At 44.5% G+C, this 24,692-nt stretch overlaps 1 protein-coding gene across 4 annotated transcripts in view; it reads right to left on the bottom strand.

Moving 5' to 3' along the window:
• SVOPL (SVOP like) overlaps nucleotides 1-24,692 on the bottom strand; it is a 671,022-nt gene that overhangs the window by 116,633 nt on the left and 529,697 nt on the right. For all 4 annotated transcript variants that reach the window (XM_086952960.1, XM_086952958.1, XM_086952961.1 and 1 more), the window contains one exon: nucleotides 11,412-11,485. In XM_086952960.1, the coding sequence (XP_086809086.1) occupies nucleotides 11,412-11,485 (74 nt within the window). The remainder of the gene's footprint in view (nucleotides 1-11,411; nucleotides 11,486-24,692) is intronic.

Raw genomic sequence — 24,692 nt, 5'->3', positions numbered from 1 at the left:
CACATGACGAGCCAGAAACACAGTTAACAACAAGCTGCGTGTGAGCTATAATCCCAGATCGCAAACCTTGAGGCCTGCTGCTGCTTCAGAACAAGAGCTGTGCAGGTAGCTGATCCATGCTCAGAAAGTACTCCAACATAAACTCCTGGACGAGGCGTGTACTATATAGCTCACCTCCCAATCCCACATCTATCAATGGAGGGAAGCAGCAATAAACTCCTTCATCACCTGAGCTCTAACTTGCAGCACCATGATTCGATATTCTACCTCACAGATCCAAATATTGCAAAAATTACAGGAGATGTGGAGGTAAACCGCAAATTTGCGTGATTCCATGCTGGTTTGTACGATCAGCAAGACATGCCTCCGGAATCATTGATAACTGTCTTTGTATATGATCTACCCCTTCAGACCCTCACGGACATGGAACACCAATCCCTGGGGGCTGAGCTGACAGCTGACGAATTGTTGAAAGTCTTTGGCTGCCTTCATTCACGGAAAGCACCCACACCAAATGGGTTTCCAATGAAATTCTTCAAAAGATTCATGTACAAACTGGACACCTCCCAGGAGGCTGTCCTCAAGGAGGCAATATAAACTAATTGACTCGTGCTCCTCCTATCGACCTATCTCCTCTTAAACATGGAGGTGAAAATAATCACGAAAGCGTTGGCAGACTATATACTTCCTGTCATCACGTCCTTGACATAACAGGGCAAAGCAGGGGCTTTATAACAAGACATAACATTAGATGATGGTACAATGCTTCAACCCTGTCGGGTAGACTAGGGAGACCAGCTAGGCTACTCCTAGCTGACATAGAAAAAACATTTGATTCAGTGGGCTGGTCCTAACTCTTTATCCTCCTCCGTCGACATAACTTTGGGGCTCACTTCTTGGGATACCTACAACTGCTCTATACTGACCTCACCGGTCAGTGTCCTGGTGGGCTTCGTGACATCAGTTCCATTCTCCATACAAAAAGGCACGCAGTAAGGGTGCCCACTATTCCCACTCCTCTTTGCGATCGCTGTAGAGTCACAGACATAAATAAGTGGGTTTGATTGGGGACCGAACATCTTAGAATAGCCCTATATGTCAACTATGTTTCTTCATTTACCTTACTGGCCCGAGACCTCTAGCACAATGGAAGTATTTCGGGGACACAGCAAACCACTTTATTATCCTTGCCCAATTTTCATTTTTCCTGACTCCCAACTATCCCCAGGATCTCCAATGGGCTGCCGTCTACACATAGACACCTTCTGCTACCTGTGGGTGCACGATGCATACACACATGGCTTGGCTGTACTCACAGAGTCAATAAATGAGGTACATACTCAAGAAGAAATTCAAGACCAATTAAAAAAAATTACACAGGTTTTAATATAATTTCAGACACCAAGATCATCAGAAGTAGGTAAGTACTTTCGGAGTTAGGAATTTCACAAGAAAACAGAAAAATAGTCAAATAACAGTTTTTGATGTTGGAACCTCGAACGCGGAATTGTTATCCTATTGGAGGAAAGATGTATACTGCACATAAGCACTTGAAATTGGCATACAGGGATACCCTTTTGGACTGAAAGTGCTAGGGGGCCAAGGTCCAAAGAGCCACCAGCAGTTTGGGTTTACCTACCCTGGTGTTTCTGGGTGCAGAGGTGCTGGACAGGTTGGTAGCCTCGAGCAATACACTGTTGAAGTCATTGGTACCTGTAACAAAAAAGACTTCCAGTGGGAACTTGGGAACAGGTCCGGCCAAACCCAAAGGAGGGCTTTGCTCGTTAGGGTCTCTGGAGCAAGGAGACACAGTTGGTTTCCGTCAATTCAGACTGTGGGGCTCGGGTGTCGAGGGACTTGCCTGGCTGGCCACTTGCATTTTAGGCTCTCACAGTTTAACTCAGTTTTGCAGAGGAGGAGAAAACAGGAAAGCTGGGCAACTCTCATCGTGAGTCTCACTGGCTTTGAAGTGCCTCAACATGAAGGTCAGTCTTCCTTGGCAGTGGTGCCCAGACTGGACACAAAAAGCCTTGGTTGATGCAGGTACTCCGGCACCCAGGGCATAGGTTCAGGGAGGCTCCTGGTGGATCTAGTGTCTCGAAACTCATTGGAAAGATGGAACAGACCTCCTAGAGGCACAAAGACTGCCACCTGATGTGCTGCTCCCTCGGTCAGCCCAATAGCCAACAATAGTTTGTTTTGCGCAGATGTGGTTGGTGCCTGCAGATGCAGGGAGATGGCTCCTCCACCCCAAAGGAGATGCTTGCTGGTTGGTGAAGTGCTGGACAGTCCTCCAACTGTTGGGGAAGATGCACAGCTTTTGGACAAGTCGGGTCTTTGCAATTGTTGAGGTACCTGCAGCCAGACAGGGCTTACGATCTTGGCTCTTCTTTGTCCTTCTTGTGTTTCCAGGTAGAGGAATCTATCTGTCTGGTGTCAAGAGAATCTGTAAATACTAAATTTAGTGGTGTTTAGGGGAGTGTAGGGTAGTAGTCAAAAGGCTATCTACACCTGGGATGTCTACACCCCCTATATGACCGCTTCCTGTGAGAAGAGAGAATAATCAGGAAACAGAGTTCTTAGTTTCACCAAAACCAAGATGATGAAACCCTTCTTCGACTGTCCAGTTCAGGTGGCCCACCTTGGGGTGTGCCCAGTCAGCAAGTGTGACATGCCTTCTGACTAGCTAATTTATCACCTGCTCTGGTGTCAAATTGGCCTCAGGGCAGGGGTGGCGTTCCCCAGATCTTAGAGAAGCTGGAGTTGCTTTTTGAAGATGGTAGAGGCTTTGAATCCTTGGGCCTTAATATACTAAATCACTAGCAATCCTGCTGGTGGAGGTGTGAACACTTCAAGAGGAGAGAACCAACTGCACGTACAACCAACCACTTCTGTCGCTTCATCGTAATAATGTTGCATTTGTTTTCACCCTCTCTTGGCAAGCCTGTCAGCACCACTGGCTGAGGGTTCGTTCAGCACCACAGATAGCCAAGAGCACCTCTGCACTGAGTCTGCTGATCCAAGTAGAGTCGAACAGCCTGGAGACTCCTGGTCCAGGGCCAGCTCCTTGCTTAGGTTCTAAAGGTTTTTGCACAACACGACCAGAAAGTACCTTTTTGTAAGGTGGCCATTTAAAGACTGCGAGCCTGATTGATAGCTCCATTTGATGGCTAAAGTGCACCTCTGCACCACGATCCCCTTAGCCAGGTGAAATTGTGCTACTGTTGTAAACTGGTCTAGGGACTCACAAGATATTAACCCCGAGTGGGTTCAGTTGAACTCACTCACCAAATAACCGATTGCATATATGTGTTTTTCCCATTGACGCAACTTTGTTTTTCTATACTGCAAAGTACAGATTTATTTAATGTTTTAAAATGTATAACTCCAGTTATCCTGCATGTATCAATTTCGTTTTAGTGTCTAAAAATATATAAAAATAGGAGCTATTTTTATAAATTGCCGTTGGATTTCTCTAGAGCTGTGTCAATTACTTATCGTCCATGTTGTGATGTGAAATGCTTAACACATGTTCCTCTAAGTAGCTTGTCTGCTCTTTGCCACTCTACCAAGACTGAGATAAGGCGTACTAGGGGTCCATCTTTGGTTGTGTTCTAGTATTACATGGTAAGGAACCTCTGCCATACCACATAAGTCTTTCACATTACAACAGACGCATCACATTTTTCGACTGAAAACTTGCCCATTTTTCACAGTGTGGGTAGCTGTGGATTTTGAGCCCTAGCTCAGCCGGCAACTGGCAAACCTGCACATTTTTGGAAACTAGACTCCTGGTAAAATCCATAGTAGGGTGATTTGCTTGGCTCTCACCAGGCCTCACCAGATTTTCAGACCCAACAACCTTTGGAAACCTCAAAGTTTGGCAAAAAAATACAAACTTTCCTCACATTCCTGTGAGGTACACATGTGGAATTTGTTGGAAACAACATATTACCTACCACCCTGCCATCCCTCATGTCTCATGATAAATACAGTACATAACTTGTGTGGGTAGGCATAGTGTCAGTGACATGAAAATGGCCCAAAATGTAACATGGACACATCACATTTTTCCACTGAAAACGGACCCTTTTTTGCAATGGGGGTAGCTGTGGATTTTGGGCCCTACATCTGCGGGCCCCTAGAGAGACCTAGCAAACCGGCACATTTTTTATAATTAAATACCCAGGGGATTCCAGGGTGGTGTGCCTTGCGTAGATCACACAGTGTTTTCTTACTCAAACTGCCCAGCAAACCTCAAACTTTCCCTAAAATCCCACATTTTCCATACGTTTCTATGACGGAAACTTCCAGAAGCCACAGAAATAAAAAAAATCCAGACCACCCAGCGGTACCACAAATGTCCCAATAAAAACGCAGCCTCACTTGTGTAGCTGGGCCTCCAGAGACGGGAATGGATCAAAACAAGGTCAATGGGAGACCGTGATATGATCCATTCTTAGTAGGCAGCCCCCACCCCTGTTTTTTAGGTCTCGCTGAGTCAGCGCGCATGTGCTGCTCGGAGAGACATTTATTAGCGGCTTTTGGAAGTGCTCCCAAAGCAGCGACCAGCTTGCTAAAACGCGCACAGGCGCGCGGGATGTGCACGGCATGCGCGTTCTAGGAAGCTGGTCGGCGCCAAGGTAGCACTTGCGGTGACGCACAAGTGCACCACTCGCATTCGTAAGTTGTTCATTTCCCTTTCACTTTCGTGCCCCGTGGCCGCCTACCCACTCCCCCTACCCCTCCCTCCTCGTCAGCTCTTCATTTTTGTATAATCTTGTCCATGTGCCATAAGCTTCCAGGATTTTAAGGTGCGAGTTACTTTGCTTTGTGGAGTGCCTTAGCTTGTCTAGTTCTCTTTGTGTATCTCAGTGCTGTGGTAACAAGGTGTTAGTCCTTTTTGCTGGCCTTACCCTTATATGTGTGCTTTATTCGTATTGTTTTCAACTAAGAACGACGTTACTGTGCTCCATGTTGAGGCATGGTCGCTGTAGGCTGCTATCTGTGGCACCGGCAGTTTCTGCATTATTGTTAAAAGGTGATTATTCCATGCAGTGCTTCATGGATGCATTATTTTTCCACTGTGCTATGCTGTCCGGGTTTATTATTTCCCATGTTAGCTTCTTTAACCTCTGTAGCCCAGCAAATTCACCAAAGTTTCCTTGACATTGTGCAATGTGTTAAGAGTCAGTTCTGTGCTCTGGATAAAATGGTCACTGTTGAAGGTTTCCAGTATTTTAATGTCTTTTATTGCAACAAATATCAAGCGTTGTGTGCGCTTGTAACATGTACAACTTGTTCATTTATCGTAACTGTCTTACTGCAGTATGAGCACGGGTCACAACTTTTTAGAGGTGTTGTGTTTCAAAACAGCACAGGGTTGTGTCTCTTCTCACAAGCCCCATATGTAACGGTTTTACAAACACTGGTGGTTATGATTGGTTGCAACATTTTTGCATGATTTGAAAACTATAACAGGCACAGTGAAAACCGCGTCATAATTGCCTCACTGGGAAGAGTTGGTGGTCTCTGCATAAATTGCTGTGGACAGGTGTTCAAATTAGAATTGACATTAATTGGCCTGCCAGCCCGGGGTATCAGCAGCAGGGCCACTGATTGAATGCGCGCGGGGTCTAGGGAAGCCCACTGATTCGGGTATTATATCTTAATGCTGTTTTCACTACTGAACATATTTACAAACAAAACCACACACAACCAAATAACCACACACACCACAACCACACACACACAACCCCACACAAGCACACACACACACAATCACACACACAACCACACACAAACACAACCACACACACAACCATACACAACCAACCACACACACAAAAACACACAACCACACACACAACCCCACACAAGCACACACAGTCACACACACAACCACACACACAACCACACACACAACAACACACAACCCCACACAAGCACACACAGTCACACACACAACCACACAAGCAACCACACAAACAACCACACACAACACACAACCACACACACAACCACACCCAAACACACACCCGTTGGTGGTCTCTGCATAATTTGTTGTGGACAGGTGTTCAAATTAGAATTGACATTAATTGGCCTGCCAGCCCGGGGTATCAGCAGCAGGGCCACTGATTGAATGCGCGTGGGGTCTAGGGAAGCCCACTGATTTGGGTATTATATCTTAATGCTGTTTACACTACTGAACATATTTACAAACAAAACCACACACAACCAAAAAACCACACACACCACAACCACACACACACACAACCCCACACAAGCACACACACAACCACACACACAACAACACACAACCACACACACACAACCCCACACAAGCAGACACAGTCACACACACAACCACACATACAACCACACACAAACACAACCACACACACAACCACAACCACACACAACCACACAAACAACCACACACACAACAACACACAACCCCACACAAGCACACACAGTCACACACACAACCACACACGCAACCACACAACCACACACAACCACACACACAACCACACACAAACACACACCCGCACCCACACACAACCACACCCACACACACAACCACACACACAACAAGCACACGCAGCCACACACACACACAACCATACACACACAACCACATACACAACCACACACACAACCACACACACAACCACACCAAGCATTGGCATAGCCAATAGGTTTCCCCTTTAGGACCTTATAAGTGTTTAGCCATGCAACAGTTGATGTGTTTGCACAAAGGATATTATGCTGCATAAATAAATACTTAGAAGGTCCCAAAAGCCCCCCCCCCACCCCCATCCGGGAGAAAGACTGGGGCAAATCTCCAATCTGCTTCCCGGGGGTGTGGGCGGAGGGAGTGACAGTTTGACCCTTTTTGGGGTTGGGGCATGGCCATGGTCGTGGTGGGCAGCCCATATCCTTTCTTTTTCTAATTATTTTTTTATCCCTGGTGTCAGGGCCAGACTGGGTACCAAAACCGGCCCTGGCAAAGTGCTCGGCCGGCCCCCATCCCTCTCCCCCCACGCCCCGAGAAGGGGGGGGGTCCACCCAGCGCTTTGCCAGGGCCCGTTTTCGGCCGATTTTGTTACACGGCCGATTTTGCAGCTATGCTGCAAAAACGGCCCTGTAACAAAAACGGCCCCCAGGGGCCCAAAACTGGCCCCCGCCCTTGTGGCGCACCGGGGGATTGCCTGGTGTCTATTAGGTTTTCTGCCTCCCCAGGGTTGGCAGAAAGACAGAAAATATGTGGGTGTAGGGGCAGTACAAGCCGTTGCGGAAGGGGAGATGCTCCCCTTTCCAACAATACCTCTCTCATCACAATCAGTACTCGGGAGCTTCCCCAGAGCACTGATGCAGTGAAGTAAAATGAGGGGATTAGCTCGTTTTACTTTCACTTTTGTGGTAATGACATTAGCGCGCCCTGCATGCTGATCGTCAAAACCAAAAAATAAACAAACTCAGGCTGCACTGGAGGATCTTTGCAAGCAGCCCAAGTAGAAAATAGAAAAAAGGGATCACTCTGGAGCAAGTAGACACACTGGGGAGGGAGTTGAATGACCCCTGCACCAAACGGCTTAATCATTAGATCTGGATGGGTACCCATTACCTAATTTCATGAACATGTTTTCCACACTAGATCTGGTGAGTGCATATCACCAGATCGAATTGGATGATGAAGCCACATAATTTACATGTTTGTGATGCTGAGGGAATGCTTCAGTTCTGTAGAATGTCAGTAGTCCTAGCAAGTGCTGCCTCGGTATGCCAAGGTTTGATGACTTAAACTCTGAATGACATACAAGGCGTGGTGGCCTTCCAGGGTGACATCCTTTTATTTGGCAGGACTATTTCCCCCTTTATACATATATTCACATATGTACTTACCTTTCACCTTGGATGTTGGAGTTTTGTTAACAATCATGGAATCACAGGAGTCTCACCAGGTGACACCAGCAGCGATAACCCCAAGTGGAATTACACCACATGCTTACAAGTGCATCCTGGCCCAGTAGGAGCAGAAAGAAGCCCCCAGATAGGCTGTAGCCTTCTGGAACCCTCAATCCTCTACCCTATACCTGCACCCCCACCCCTCAAAGCCCTTCCATTGTCACTCTCCATCTTTCCATAGCAAACACAAATGTCAATAGTTTTCTCCTCAAAATGGGGAGAAATTTACATAAAAAGGACCTGGTAAGATCAGGACTGTGCAATTATTCTCCATTCTAGAGAGAAAAACTTGGATTTTTGCAAATTGGTGCTGAGATACTGTCTGGAATTGGAGATTCTGGCTCCCCTATGTCTTCACACAAACCTCCAGAAATCTCATAATGATGGCCTCAGCAGTGTCTTCACATAATCATAGAATTCCGCCTATGTGCTGATGGGTGCCGGTCCTGTGTAGAACCATCTCATTCTGGGGTGCCTGCTACGCAAGTAGTCAATATAGGACAATATGATATCTCATCACCTCATGAAGACTTTCGTGAATGAGTTCCGTCCTGGAAAATAAATCCTAATAAACACTTTGCGACGGTTTGTATCGCTTTTGTGAGGCAAACCTGATGCAAAATGTTGGAAAGTCGGGGCTAATATGGCATGAAAAATAGAATGAAATCACACTGAAGATTAAATGTTTCCCTTTACAAGCTTGACATATTATAGCCTCTGTACTTTTATCAGAGGCTCTTCACAGTCTGGAACACACATTTTCACTTTAGATGACTCTGACTGTATTACATTGTATTCACAGAAGTATGACAACTCATCTATTAGAAATCGAACACTTCATAAACATATATTCAATTCATAGCTTCAATTTAAAAATATCAGGACTGTAAATAAATCGTAAATCATACGTTCTTATATAGCGCCTTTCACCGTAAGGTCTCAAGGCGCTTGCTTTGGGAACCCGTCCTGGCTTTTCCCTGTGAGATAACCCCTACTGGGCATCCCCAAGGTGAAAGCCAGGCATCCCATCGCGGTGGGCCGTAGTGGAGATTAAGCAAGCTATTGCCCAGAGTTGCAGAGTGTGAACCCATGATTCAAGTAGGCACCGAGGCGAGAATTATCAAGTCCGTGGACATTTTGAGCTCAAGACCCTGCCGCGTTGGGGATTGAACCCTGGTCCCAGGTCTGACCTCTGCGTCCGGGTCTGCCTCCTCTAACCGGTGAGCCACACTTCTCCTGTGACTGTGTATTTTTACCAAATGTATCAAGGCTTTTGCGACTCGTAAATGGCCTTTTAGCATGAATTGGTATGTATGAAAAAATCGCAATTTAAGAAATCGCAAAAAATTGCGATTCCTTATTTTGCCATAGCATTTAAGGAATCGCAATTTTTGCGATTCCTTAAATGATATGTATGTAACATTTTGAAATTGCAAATTTGTGTTAAGAAATCGCAAATTACCACCAACTTGTAGTTGGTGGTAATTTGCGATTTCTTTTAAAAATGCCCTATTTGGCATTTGTGAGGGTGGCATGTGACACACATACATGCCCATAGGGCATGTATGTGTGCCACATGCACACACATGTAAATTTCAGGGGTGCAGCAGGGTGTCTTTGAGACACCCCTGCACCCTTGAAATAATTCTCAAATTGCGATTAGCAAATTGCGAATTCGCAATTTGAGAATTTTTGCACTATCATTCCTATGGGCCTCCTGGCCCGTAGGAATGCATTGGAAATTATTCTTTATTTGCGAATTCGCTAAAAAATAGCGATTTTGTTCATACATTCCATCTTGCGAATTCTAAATAGCGATTCGCAAAAAATCGCTATTTAGAATTCACTAAACGGTATCTTGATACATCTGGCCCATCATGTCTTTAATAAATGTCTTTGGTTATTTTTATGTTTCCTTTTTTGTGTTTAAACTTTCTAAGACTTTGATATAGGCAAGGTGAATATACATTGATACATGTCTGGGGGAAATATGAAAATAAATATCTGTTTTGCTTGCAAAAGTGAATTAACGAGGTCGTATTCGGAAAAACAGTTTTACTTGAAACAACTAAGGCTAATGTGGTCAAAGTACGTAGGGAAATATCTTTATATATGCATGTTATGTTGTACCTTTCAAGGAATGGTTTAATGACCAGAGATAGCGGATTCACAAAAGCATTTATGAATACAGGAAGCAGCACTACAGGGGCACTCTTTCACATATTCCTACAGATTATACAGACTATAGCACCTTACATCGCATGTGATTACAAAGCATGCAATTACAATGAGGTCGTTACAACGACCACGTTGTTACATCGCAGTACATTACAACGCAAGTCGTTAAATCGACTTGCTGTAGGGGACGCACCCTGGATTTAGGAATAGTATAATTTACTATCCAACTCCAGTGTGCCCAACAGTAGGGAAGGTGTTGGATTAGTAAATTATACTATTCCTTAGGTTAGCGAGCCTCCTCCAGCAAGTCGATGTAACGACTTGCGTTGTAATGTACTACGATGTAACAACACGTCGTTGTAACAATCGCGTTGTAATCACATGCGTTGTAACGCATGTAATGTAAAGGCTGTTTCCCATTCCTACAGGCCCTTATGAATCAGCACCAAAATGTCAAACTCCTCATTAGTAAAAGTGCAACGAGGGCTCATTCCTTTTGACTGTATATGAATATTCTTAATATTCCCTGAATAGTCCCATTTTAGGTGTTTTGTGGCCAGTCACAAAGGCATGTATGAATTTGTACAAGAGTACTACAAGAGTATTACTTTATGCACTCCAAAATGCCTTTGTGAATTGGTGCCTTAAAGTGTTAAAGTGTGAGGTTGCATTTGTACTTTTTCACAATATCACATCCTTTTACATATTAAACAATTGACAATAACTCACACCCTCGCCACCAGCTCAGCCAAGGGCTCTAATAGCCCGCTCAGAAATACTGCATGATTCCTATTCTCCATACACTCCCAGATGTGAGAAATTGACTTTCTATCCACGTTGCCTCTACCTCAAAGCATTGAATGATTTTATCAGCTGAGAAGCATTCTACTAATTTCAGTTCCTTATCACCTTTACAGACAAAAAGCATGGTTTCATTTTCCATTCAATCTTACATACTCGGAAGTACCGTATCCCTTCTGATTCTACCTCTCCCTCACAGATGGGAGAGGAGACACTGTACCTCTTCTTGTTACACCTCTATTTCACATCTGAGGGGAACCATATCACATTATTCCATCTCTACATTCATTGCACTTTTAGAACAATTCTTACACAATCTTAACCAAGGACATTTTTATTGGTTTCCATTGAACAACATGTGTCCCTTGCAATTCACATCTTCATCATAAATTGGGCATTTCAGTTTCATATTCTACATAATCTACAAAGAAAATATTAAAAGAGATATTGACTAAACATACCATATAATCCATAACTGTAATGTTGTCCTTAGGTATTTTCTGTGCAAGACATCCATAAATTTTCCTCTTTCCTCCTAAAGTAAATGCAATAAAGGCTTATAATTACAGTATTTCACATATCAATATTACATGATCTCCCATTCAACAATCCTTGGGAGAAACAGTTGCACTTTTGAGAAAAGAAACATAATTGTGCGATATGTTGGTGTACTTTTCACCTCATTATTTATATGTTCGGTAGCGACAGGAGAAATCACAGTTAGGGATCCTGCATCGTATCTCAATGATATTGGGCCCGATTCACAGAACTAACTTAAGACAAAATCCTAAACTTGCTACTTTTGGTATTCACAGAAGTTCGGATTTTGTCTTAAGACAGACTTAAGACAAAATCCTAACTTAAGTCTGTCTTAAGACAAACTTAAGACAAAATCCTAACTTCTGTGAATACCAAAAGTAGTAAGTTTAGGATTTTGTCTTAAATTAGTTCTGTGAATCGGGCCCCATTATTCCCTCTCAAATCATAAAATACTGTCCTAATTGTTCTAAGAAGCATCTATTGAAAAATTCTCCTTACAGATTTAATTTAGTTAACTATATTTTAAACCCCATAGACGTCAGTATGTCTTATAATTCGCTGCACAGGACATAGCAGTTGTGCAAGGCCCTTAACTGGAGTGATAGCTGGGAGGGCCTTTAACGAGGTTGAGGACCTTTAACAACCAGCATAGTCAAAGGCTTTTAGAATAGTCCAGCCCTTCAGAGTAAAATGTTCTAAATTAAAAAGGGAGAAACAGAAATACCAACATTAGAATGCTTGAGCAAAAGGGCTTATACCAGTCATTGTGATCCTTTTGGTCTTCATTGGAGCCCTTAACATTCCAATGGTCTGATGTAAAATAGTGCTTGTTTGATTTAAGTTAAAAACACAGATAAAAATGTTCATAATTTCTTTACCCTAACAATAACCACCATTTAATGAATATTACAGAATTGGAAGTGTTAAAGGATATTTAGAGCCCTTTGCTGCTTCGACCCACGGTGCCAGTAACTCAATGTCTTAACAGGTTTTTTGGCTCTATTTCGGAGTGATAAAGACTTTAAGCTTGCTCACATCTAGGATCTGTATTCTTACCTTGTGTTGGCCCTTTTAAGCCCTTTTTTCCAGACCTAGAAGAGGATAGCTGCTTTATATGATGACAGATCCCTTATTCTTCACTCTAATCCATCTATTGCCTATTGGCTTTAGCATAGTTATGTGTTCTTTCATTATTTTGCCTATAGTAGAGGGTGGATCCTGTGGTCCTGACTTTATATTACACATTGGTATGGTTTGTGTAGGTACTCTGACAGAGCTAAGGGTTATATCATCCTTCTCAGGCCTACAAGGCCCAGAACTAGAGAGACTCCATTTTGCTTTCTATCCCTGCAGAGATGAGATGCTTGAAGGGGAAAGGTAATGTTTATAGTTAAGCCTGTTGTGTGCTAGGGGAAAACCAGCCAGGACTGGTTCTTATCGGAAGAATGTGTTTGTCTCTTGGGCCCAGACGTAACATGCAGATGGCCACTGCGGTTGCGCAGAGAGCTCTGGAGCTAGCACAGGAATTCGGTGGGAGGCAGCCCTCTGTTGGAAATTTCCATGAGGGGAGAGGATTCCATATCAGCGAAGTGCAGAAGAGGAGGAGTGGTCAGTTTGGTTCTTGAAGAGTGGAGAGTAGGATGTCTGCTGGAGCTGCAGAGTGCAGTGCAGTTCTATTGGTTTTCTGGAATGGAGAAAGAAGGCAGATGATGGCTGAAGCTGAAGAGAGCATTAAAGCAGATGGAGGAGTTGAGGCTGTCAGCTGAAGCAGTTGAGCCAGAGGCGTGGAGCTGTGGTGTCGGAGGGAGAGACAGAGAGCCCTGATCCTACCAGAGAGAGAGATATTCCCTCTAATAGGTGAGGTAGTCTAAATTAGCTTGCTTTACACTTACACCTTAATCTTGTCTTTATTCCCTAGGCTATTGTATGTCTAATCCTTTTCTTTCAGTGGGGTTCCTGTTAGTTATAGAGACCCCGCAGATCTGTGTATGTGTATTCTATTGTTATTGTAATAAAGATACCCCAGTTCTTAGTGAACTAGTGTGCATGTGTTGTTCTTATGATAGAGAGCGTTTTTACTCTTGCTCACAGTGTGTGTCTATTGTTCTTAAAGCACAGGTAACCTTTCCTTCTAGTCAGGTGTTACAGCCAGAACAGATGCTGCCCCTGATCCGGTAAGTAGCCACTGAATAATTAGGGAGAGAGAGGAGCCCTTGAGCTAGGGAATTATTGACACTAAGTGATTCGGCCATCCCATAATATTATTGTAGTAGCGAACCCTTCGTGAATAGTGAGAGAGACTTCCCAACATAGCGAGAGAGCTGAAGGTATTCATAGGAAAGTGGTCGTCATTGGTAAGTGGCATTAATGAGAGCATCAGGCGGAAGCCTGATGTGTAGATCCACCGGATTGTGGATCGGGTTGTAAGTAAGCGAGCACTGGAGAGACCAGTGTGTAGGTCCGCCGGATTGTGGACCAGATAAAGAGAGAGCACTAGGGCTGCAGCCTAGTGTGTAGATACGCCGGATTGCGTGTCGAGTGAGCACTGATGGTGATCAGTGTGTAATGGTAAATAATCAGAACTGCCCCAGGGTAGATTAGTCTGGACTCATGTGGTCGCGAGACTATGAGGTATGAGTGTGGTGTAGGGCATAGACGTCCTTAGTAGTCAGTGTGTATTCTTAGTAATCCCTATAGATTTAGTGGTGCTTCTGATGATATGAGCTTGTATATTGCGAGTTCCCCATCCTCAGGTAGGTACCCAGGTGCCTGGATAGATGGGTCCTGAGGAGGGAGGTGGTTACGTTCCGGCTGGGTTGGAGGTGCTCCAAGGAGCTGATCCCATCTGGTCTGAGAACCCGGTCGTTACACTCACCTGGTCTCTAAATTAAGGGGTGCATCTACCATTTTTTATGCAACATGACACAGAAAAGGAATTTGCTGGACCGTGTTGTGTGATAGGAAGAGAGCAGAAATGTGCTATATTCACAAATATATGGAGCATTTCTGCTCTCACCCTGCATTGGAGAACTGTGTGCTGCCTAGCACCAACATAACCACTCTTGCACCATAGTGCAAGGATGCCTGTGTTAAAGTAAGGATTGTGTTTATGCAGGAAGGAACACCTTTCTTCACAAAACCAAGCTTTAGAGGCATCTTCTTCTTTCCGTGTGTTGGAAAGAGGAAGTACCGGGGAGAAATAAAGATATTTCTCTGCCTTACGCCTGTGCCAGGAAGGTGCACCATTTTGGAGCAAATCCAGGTTCAGAAGTCTTTGTAAATCTGGGCTTGTGTCAAAATACATGGGTGGATGCATTGAATGCCATGCCCTGTTCATGTATCGCCTACCTGATACACAATACAGCAAGGTACTGCTATGCACTGCCATGCATTACTTACCCACTTAGAGCCACGCAAAGTGGCTTAGCATGGCTTAGTAAATGCCCAAAAATTATTTTGCGATGGGCCTGTGCCACAAAAGTGATCCAACCGTGACACAAAATTTTAGTAAATTCAGACCTAATTCCCTAAATATCACTTGTGGGGAGCAACCACTACAATTGTTAAATAATCAAAGCATTAAATGCTTCTTTCCCTTTCTTTATTTTATACAAACATATTAATCTCTCCCATGAACTTCAATATCTACATTTGTTTAATGTTATACAACACAAGCCTGTAAAAATAGAACTACTTTTCTTAATTCAAATTCTCTTTAGAAATGGTTGTAGTATATGTGTACATAAATCTCTTGATCCTTTACAACAAAAGATATCAAAAGCTCAAAGTTCATCAGGTATCGAGTCATAATTCTCTGCCTATTACGTTTTGTCATTACGCGATTACAGATTCATGAGTTACAGCCAACTCAATGTGCAACTCAACTCAACTTGAAATGCAGTATTTCTATTATATCTATGCGCTATTCTCGAATGTAATGTACCACCTTTTTGCCTCTCTCCTCCTTTTGCCTTTCAGCGCTTGGCTTTATGTACTTTTTCTCACTCTCTCCCCTCCTCCCTCAATCTCTCACTGTCACTTCAGTCTCTCTTTTTGCAAACACTTCTGCCTGTGTTCGGCTCCTTTTTTTCCCTTACTCTCTCTGCTCTTCACTCACTCTCTTACTCCCTACATTTGCATTCCTTTTGCCTCTTTTGCCGCTTTTAACTCTTTCTCACCTGCTGCCTTTGTTTTCGCGTTTTCACTCTGCCCCTTTTTCTGCTTTTTACCCTCTTGCTCCATTTCGCTGTTTCTGCTATTTTTCGTCTACATAGCTTTTTTCAGCTTTAGTGCCGGCCACACTCTCACTTGCTTCTTCCCAGTGCCAACTCCACTTTCTCCCATCGGACACACTTGACCCACCCCACCACCCACTGACCCAAAGATTTCGTCCCATCTTCCAGGCCTTCTTAATGGCAGCCGCAGCACGGCCGCACAGCAGGAGTGCAATAGGCAAACCCTTCTCTGCCTAGCCCACACCCAGCACCAGGAATCCTGGTCCTTCACAATCCCTGCACAGACTCTACCTCACTGCAGCCCTCCAGGCCATGAAACCTTTTCGCTTCTCCCCACGCTGCTTCCTGGCCACCCCGGTCACTTCTGAAGATGGGCTCCCCTGAGTCACCGCCGCTTCTCCTTTGCTCCCAGCACCATTCTCTTCCTCTCCCTCCTTGCCACACCTGCACACCTGCAACACAGACACACACAACACCCAACCAACACTGGCCTGGGCCCTCATAAACATTTGCTTACCAAACATAGCATCAACATTTGTGATCTCCTACACAACCTCTTTCCAAACCTACACTACCTGTCTGAGACCTCGCTTGAACTCACCTCAGCTCCGACCACTGAGATAGCCGTCCGCCCAGGCTACAAGAATTCAAGGCTGGACAGAACCTGCAAACCCAGAGAAGGAACAGCAATCATCTGAAAGGCTGCACTGCCAAACCTGCGGCCCATGGACCGCTGGGGGTCCACGACACCTATTCAGGGGGCCCTCAACTGTTTAGAAATGTAAATAATATTAACAGATTCATACAGTGTATTTAAATAAAGAAGCAAAATGTAACTTTGAAAATGTTAAAACATTCGTCAATGTGTTAGGAATTCGAAATTGGAAGCTAAATATTAAGTTTGTATCCTCAGATTAATTTAGGGAAACAGTGCAAGTGCATCAGACAGAATATAGGATGGATGATGGGTGGTCTCAATTGAATTTAGAAAAGCTACAGCCTTCCATCAGGCTGAAGTCCAAACCTGCGAATTATTACCCACCACCATCACCTCCGTCGCCCCCCATTTCAACTTGAGGCAACTGTCGTCCATCCTGTATGCCATGGATTAGAGACAGTTCCTTAGCTGTTCAGAATTACTACCCTGGTCCAGCAATAGTGAAAGGACCAGCTGTGCGTCTTTAGCATAGAACCGCGTAATGAAACTGAAAGAATTCACCATATCGACTACAGGGCAAACTTGGAAATTGAAAAGAGTTGGCCTTAAAGAGGTTCCCAGTGGAACCTCGCAGGCCATTGGAAGAGTGGTACAACATAGGGGCTTTTCATAGACTTGGAAACATGATTCTTTTAAGAAGGAGGCAAACTATTCCCAGACCTTACTATTAATCCCACAGTGAAGTAGTCTGACTAAGAGAATGTTATGAGACACAGTATTAAAAGCGGCACTCAAAAGAAGGAAGATGATAACCGCAGAATCGCCCTGATCAAGGGACTCCCTAAGATCTTCTGACACTGCTAGTAAAGCCACCTCCGTGCTGTGATGTGGGCGAAAACCTGACAGAGAAGTGAGGAAGATTATTCTCCTCAAGATAATCCGACAGTTGAAGATTAATATATAGCTCATGAACCTAGCAGGGAGAGAAAGAAGAGATATTGGTTGATAATTTTCCAAGGATGCCAGGTTCACTGATGTTTTTCAGGAGCGGTTTGATCACAGCATGTTTTTAGGTCATAGAGAACCAGAGAGATTGAGAAGATCTCTCAATGTCGGAAAATAACAGAGGCAGAAATGTGTGGAGAAAGTGAGAAAGGTGCAGTCAGTGGCCCTCTGTACTAAAAACCAGATCCCAAAGGCTCCAGTCCACCTGGGAAATGCCTGGTGAAAATAACGGCTGCTTATTTACATGCAAGGTGTTGTGGGAGGGTGCATGGGGTTGTGATTCACTTAATTGGGCCCAGTTGCTGAATGTGTCCTTACAACCGGTAATGACCAAACTATTGTCCTTGAGACATCATGCCATGACCGAGCAAAACATTTGGAGTGCATGGTTATGCTTAAAATTGATGCTAGTGTAGCCTATGTGGTTGTAGTGAATTTAGTATAGAGTCTACGAGGCTTCTTGATTGCAAAGTTACGAAGTCAACGGTTATTACAGCAAGCAAAAATCCATTCACTTCATGGAAGTTGTCATTCTTGGCTGGTGTGACTTCCTGTGTTGTGACAAAAAACTGACAGAGTATGCCATATGGGGGTGTAGTGCATTTGTGAGTTGTCTTACAGCCACTTCTTTATGGCATGGTGTGTGAACTTAATGGCCATTATGGCAAGCGGAAATCCATTTACTCCATATAAGTCTCTTGACTTGTGTTGTTTCCTGTGGTGTGTGGGGGAAAATGACAGGGCATGCCATATGGGGTTTGAGTGTGTTTGTAACTTACCAGAAAGCCTTGCAGATGAATGGTTTTGAAACACTAAGGGGCCCATTAGGATGGCGGGCTGTTCGCCCCTGCCGGGCCAGGGGTAGCCACTGCCAGCCCGGCAGGGCGAACCGCCTGCCATCCACACCAGAAAGACCCCCTAGGATGGCTAGGGGGTCCGCCCGCCGCTTTTCCGTCGGTCGACTGGTCAACAGGGACGGAAAACATTTTGAATATGGTGGCAGTGTCTTGCAGACACCGCTATCCATATTAGGATGTTGGCGGAGATCAGCCTTTCCATGGCAGCGGTGCCTTTGCCTGTCACGTTGTGTATGCAAATGCACAACATGCTATTTTACATTGCGGCGGGTGCTGCTTACAGCACTGCCTGCCGCAATGTAAGATTTGTGTGATGCGCCCGCCACTGTGGCGGGCGCATCTTAATCGGCACAGCGGGACCGCCGCACCCCTGGCCGGTGACCCCACATACTGTTACGATGGCGGACAGTCTTTTTCCGCCCGCCATCATAATAGTGCCCTTAGTTTGGGGCATATTTACCAAATAATCATGCAGCGTAGCAAGTCACCTTGCTGCACTGTGCTGCGTGATAGGGAAAGGGCAGGAATGCACTGTGCTTAACAATATACAGCACATTCCTGTCATTTCCCAATGTTAGCTCACAATGTGCTACCCAGAGCCAATGCAGGCACCCTTGCACCCTGGTGAACGGGTGCCGCTGTTGTAAACAGGATTGATTTTGTGCAGGAAGGGGCACCTTCCTACACCCAAACAGTCCCCTGAGGCATATTCCTCTTTCTATGGCTGCTTCAGAATGCAGCACACAGAGAAAGTAACGAGGAGGAATAAAGATATTACTCTTCATTATACCTCACTGGGGGAGGTGCAGCATTTGGATGCATTCCCAGGTTTACCAGTAACAGCAAATCTGGGAATGCGCCAAAATCCATGGGTGTATGTGTGGGAATTCCTCCCTGGAGCAGAGTAATGCAATGCAGTGATTTGCGCTGTATCAACATAGAGTTATCAATCCATGCATCGTGGCCTTGCGTGGCTTGATACATCACACTTAAGAGTTGCGTCGCTATTGCGCCCAGTTGAGTGGTGCAAGGGTGACGCACCTCCTACATAAATATGCCCCTAGATCTGTAACGGTAACCTTTGGTATAAACTTTTAGTGCATATAGCAGCTGTGGCTCCGCTGGCATGGCCTGAGATGTCTGCCGTTCAAGGCATAGTGTAGGATCTCACCATGTTTAATAGGTTTTTGATCCCAGGCAGGTGGTACTCCCTCAGAATGAAGTCATCTCCATTACTCGCAGCCTGATTCAAGTTTGGCAGATGAAGTCTCTGTCACAAATTAGACCGAAAGCGTGTCCGCCTTACTACAGGTGCATTATGATGCACTTGTAGTAAGGCGGACAGGATATTCATCATGTTTGTGACAGCGTGCCCACCCACCCCCTAAACTCTAGATCAGATCCCTCATCGGGCTCTTCTGTGCCTTCGAACCCTAAGGGTCGTGGAGGTTTGACTAAAGCTTTATTTTTATGACTTTTCTGCCTCTGACAAATTTACCTGTATATTTCTTTGTCATTTTGGAATCTTGCATATACACAATATGTTTTATTAGTCTTTATTTTTATTTTAAGGTTTTTACTAATTCATATTGCAGTTATTGTTAAGCTCCCATGAAATATATCCTTTTGTGCTGCATTTTATATTATTACATGCTACTGATTCCACTTTGTCCATGTGTAGCAGATGTTGTTGTCTATGTCCTTATGACTGGCACTGAGCTGCGATTGCAAGCTGTGCTTCAATGGACACTGTAACACTGGCACTTTAGAGGGGCGCGATCTGTGAGAGAGTGAAAGAGGAAAGGGAAGATACCTGAGGCTTTGAGTGCATTTGTGATTTGCCACAATGTTTTGCTGCTAGATAGATGGCAGAGGCTTTGACAGGCTTCTGTAATGGCGTCCTCCTCTCACCTCATCCTTGCAGCATCCATGGAGTCTTCATCTATTAAACTGAAAAACTCTAGTAGACTAAGGACAGGTGCGAGCCAGGGCGGGACAGGCTTTTTAGTCTACTGTGCATTTCCCCAGTGGGCTGGCGCAGTCGCGGCCGCCACTATAAAGGGGTGGTGGGCAGGTGAAGGGAGCGTGGGGGAACGCAAGCGTGCACTGGAGGTTATAATAAAAAGAAAATTATACTAAAAACTTACCTGGAGCTGCCTCCCACGTCGCACTCAGCACAGTCCTTCCTGGCAGGGCACGCCCTCCCTGCAATCCCTGCGCTGCTCTCACGTGAGAGCAGCCCGTGTATTGGTCTGAGCAGGCAGGAAAGATGCCCTGCTGGGACCAGGGAGTCTGTGGGGGTTTTCCAGCCCAGCTGCTCAATGCAACTGGGCTGGTGAAAACCTAAGTGCACGTGTATTTTGGTCAGCCTGAGACGGCCTGCCAAAACACATATGCGCACTTAGGGGGTAGAGTGAACATCGAGCTCCTCCTCCCAGTGCATCTCTCCTCCCTACGCAAGCTGGCTCAGACCGTAAAATGAAAAATAAAACAATGACATTGTTTATTTTTTCATTTACTGGCTCTAAGCCAGGCAGTAGGGCAAGGCTCCTCCGCCAATGTGGAGGAGCCGCCACTGCGCTGGAGCCATTAGAGGCTGATTTGAAAGTCCTGTTGCCTTTGTCACTTTCCCCAGTTCCTCGAGGTTAATCGCAACAGGCATGAGGAGGTTTCAAGAGAGAGAAAGAGAAGAAGAGAAATAGAGGGAAGGTAGATATAAAGCGAGAAGAGAGAGAGGAGCTAAGGAGAGAAAGAGAACGGATGGAATGAAAGCGAGAGACTGAGCGAGGAGACGACAGGAGTTGTGGGTGGTTTGAGCATTTTTGCCAGGGCTGGTTTTGGTTCCTCGGTTTGGCCCTTGTGCGAGCACCATGGTTGATGATTTTGTGTATGTTAACAACACACTTATTTACGTGTTTGATGATCGTGCTATTGGAGGAGTTCAAAGAATCTGGCTGAGTATCTGGGCTACATACTAATTGGGATGTATTTGTGTTGCTCTTGAGCGGTCTAGGGAGCTCAAGAACATAATTACTGTCCACCTTAGTGCAAAATGGATAGAGTTAGGTATTTAAACATTCGAATTTCAGATGCAGCTCCAGACCTGGTCAATACAACATGGGTGGGATTATGGGAGGGGGGGGGGGGAGGACTGAGCAATTCAGTCATATTTTAGATCATGTTATCCCTCCCTGTGTTTGGGAGTGTTCCTTTTGCTGAAACAAATGGTCAAGGAGTTAGACCAGCAAATGAACAAACAGATATGATTTGGAAAGTGCATCTGAGGGAAGATGAACATATGGAAGATACCATAATGAAGAAGGTGGATTGCGCCTAATCTTGATCTTGAAATGTATTATTTGGCGGAACAGCTGCAGCCCGTGGTAGGATGGTTTGTAGGGCGTCACCCGAAAAAGGTCTGTTGGAGGAGATATGTTCTCAAGTGGCACTTGACCATCTCTCTCTGTACTGCGCGAACCTCTTGAAGAAATGCCCCTACTTATTCCACCTCATGGGGCAAATCTGGAACTGGGTAGTAAAGAAAGTCTTTAAGAACCAGGAGAGACCCTTCTCCAGTATCTTCAAAGAAGCAATGCCTAAGCCTATTGTTCTGGCGTTATCTGCCAAATGCTTGATTTTTTGTTTTGTCATGTTTTGTGCAAACCTTTAATGTTGGGGAACCTGCTGGGCCCTCGTCAATCTAAAAAAAACACAAAGCACTGTTTAAAATCAAAATATTTTTTGCCTTAAAAATCGCACATTACTTGTATAGTGCCTAGCTCTGAATGGAGCTATTTTATGTGCAGACATGAAATGGAAGAATGCCGTCACTCATTGGGAAGTTAGCCAGAGGCTGAAGAGGGCTGACACATTGCCCCATGATGTATGCTGTGGTGGGCGAATGGAAACGTGAATGACATGGTAACAGGCTAATAGAAGAAGAGGGCTGGCTAAAAGCCCCTATAAGTGTATTATAGCTATACTTTTAGTAAAAGCAAAAGGTCTTGGCTAATGTCAAGCCTAAAAATGAGTGAATTCATGATTGTCAATAGACAGAGTAGGGGCTGCATAGAAATGGACGCAGGTCGTTGTCCAGACAGGTCATTTCCTGGGATACTCCTGACTTTCAAAAATTGAATAACATTGCTTACAAGATCTAGGCTGGTTTCCAAGAGGTAGCAGAGAAGAAATAAAAGGCAGAACATTCTATTACACTTATTTCACTACTATATAGTGCATTACAAACAGATCAACAACACCCCCGGCAGATATTGAAAGGGAAATGGAGTGCTTATTGCTCTGAGACACGAATGGAAAGGGAGTGTGTTCCAGCCTGAAGTCACATTAAGAAGATTTCCAGTAATATCTGATTTAAATAAGGCAATTTCATGTTTCTACATAGGATACAGTCATCATAGTAAGATATATTTAGACCGTCTCTCAGCATGCCCTATGTGTAAAAGGGTTCGAGCAGGTTCCAAGATGTACGCCCAGTAGTAAAGTAATACTGAGAAGAAACTGTGGAAATTTGATGTTATTGCTGAACAATTAATCACTTTAGAGTCTAAGAGATGCTAAAAGAGTTTAGTCCCTTTTGTCAAATAGAGTTAACAATCAACTTATGTTAATGGTGCTGGGTCATTATTGGCAAAAAGGAAGCTAGAAATATATTTACTTGAACAAGCCATCGAAACTAAAGCTGGAAAACTGACTTAAAGATAAAGCGGGTCATTCTGATGGCAGTAGGACCGCATCCGAATCGTCTGACCGACGCATTACAATGCGTGCCTTCGGAAGCAGCAGGCGGAGGGACAGTCCGATGCTTTCCGATGGGTTTAAGGGGCCCGTCGGACTGTCAGAGGGTAAGTTATCCCTGTAATAGTGATGGTATCTTCCCAGGCACTGCTACAGGGATTACAATGTCCCTTTCTGCCTGCCCTTTCATGATGGTTCGACCGCCAAGAAAAGGCAGGTGGAAAGTGACTTTGGGGGCCCCTAGCTGCCCTTCTTCCCCCCTGCCCCTCCAATATGGGCCCTGGAGAGGAACTTTGGTGCTCTCCGAAACATCCCTGAACCATGTGGCAGGCATCGCATGGTACATGGGATATTCTTAAAGTGTACATTTTCTAGTGCGGCTTTTGCTGCAGCCCGCAGCACAAGTCACAATAGACAATATACACTTTGCGATCGCCCTGAAGGCGGTCGCATTGTTATAAGGGAAGGGAGACCGAAGACTCCTTGTTGAGTGGTCCCTCTTCCATTACGGTGCCGGTCGGACAGGAGTCCGACCGGCATCGTAATGATGCCCTAAGTGTTTAAGCCAGTATTCCAGATTTGGTGTGTTTGGCTGGTCGCTCAGAGATTACTACATTCGTTGGAATTTAGAATAATCAAGAATCTGGCAATAAAGATTTTAGGTTAAGATGTGCCTCATATGAAGTATGCTTATTAAACTGGAACTAGTTTGTGTTAGAGGATACTAGCAAAGGAAAGGACCCTTAGCCAGATTAGAAAAATTGACCTTAACTAGTAGGATGACCTGGTTATTATTATGAAGGTAATGGAATAACACGTTCTTCTGTAGGACCAATGTGCTGACAAATGTCCATGCAAACGTTTGTAATGTATGACCTCTTGACTAATCTGAGCTGTAACCTGCCATTGGGTTCCATCTGTTAACAGTTTTTGTGTTATGAAAAATCAGTACTGAAATAAGATAGTGTCCTTGTGTGGACAGCTTGGGCCCATAGTCAAACATTGAAAGGTGTTTTTGACTGAACTGGACGCCAGTGGAAGTGTCCGAGTCCTGGGATTATAAGGACGTGGAAGCGACAACTCAGAAACAGATTCATAGTTCCAAAGATCTAATTTAAATCTCATTTGGCACAGACTACGGGAGATATTTAGAGTTTGGATGATGCTAAATATATGCCAAATATATCCAGTTTCGGTCCTCCTGATTTAATAAATATTTCAATATATTAATTATAAATTGTACATACGGGACATCCGCCGAATTTAGTGGATTTCTAATCTCCATCCGCTGAACTCTAAGTAACCCAGTGTGTTTGCTAGATGTTCTTCGGAGAAGAAAGGATGACTCTGAATAGCCTGAAGTAATAGTTACTGAATAATTTTGCTTTATTTACTTTCCATGGTCATTGTAAACGCTGCAATGGTTTACCTTTTGGTAGCATGTTGTTTACGGTGCTAACAATTGTGAAATATTCATAAGGTGGAAAACAGTTACATTCTTTGAACTTTCATTCCATAAGCATGTCCACAGCACACACCAGTTGGTTATTTATCCTCCATGTTGGTGAAAACACCAATGAAAACTTCAGTTAGATCAGTTTACTCTGTTACATGATTGACACCTTCCCTCAAGCCTTCAGATGTTCCCCAAAGACCCTCCCCCTATCCAGCTATCCAAGTACCAAATCTTGA

The sequence above is a fragment of the Lissotriton vulgaris genome, chromosome 1_2 (assembly GCF_964263255.1).
Source record: "Lissotriton vulgaris chromosome 1_2, aLisVul1.2, whole genome shotgun sequence".
Classification (NCBI taxonomy): Eukaryota; Metazoa; Chordata; class Amphibia; order Caudata; family Salamandridae; genus Lissotriton; species Lissotriton vulgaris.
The sequence above is the reverse complement of the archived record's forward strand: the minus strand, read 5'-3'. Positions and strand labels throughout refer to the sequence as shown.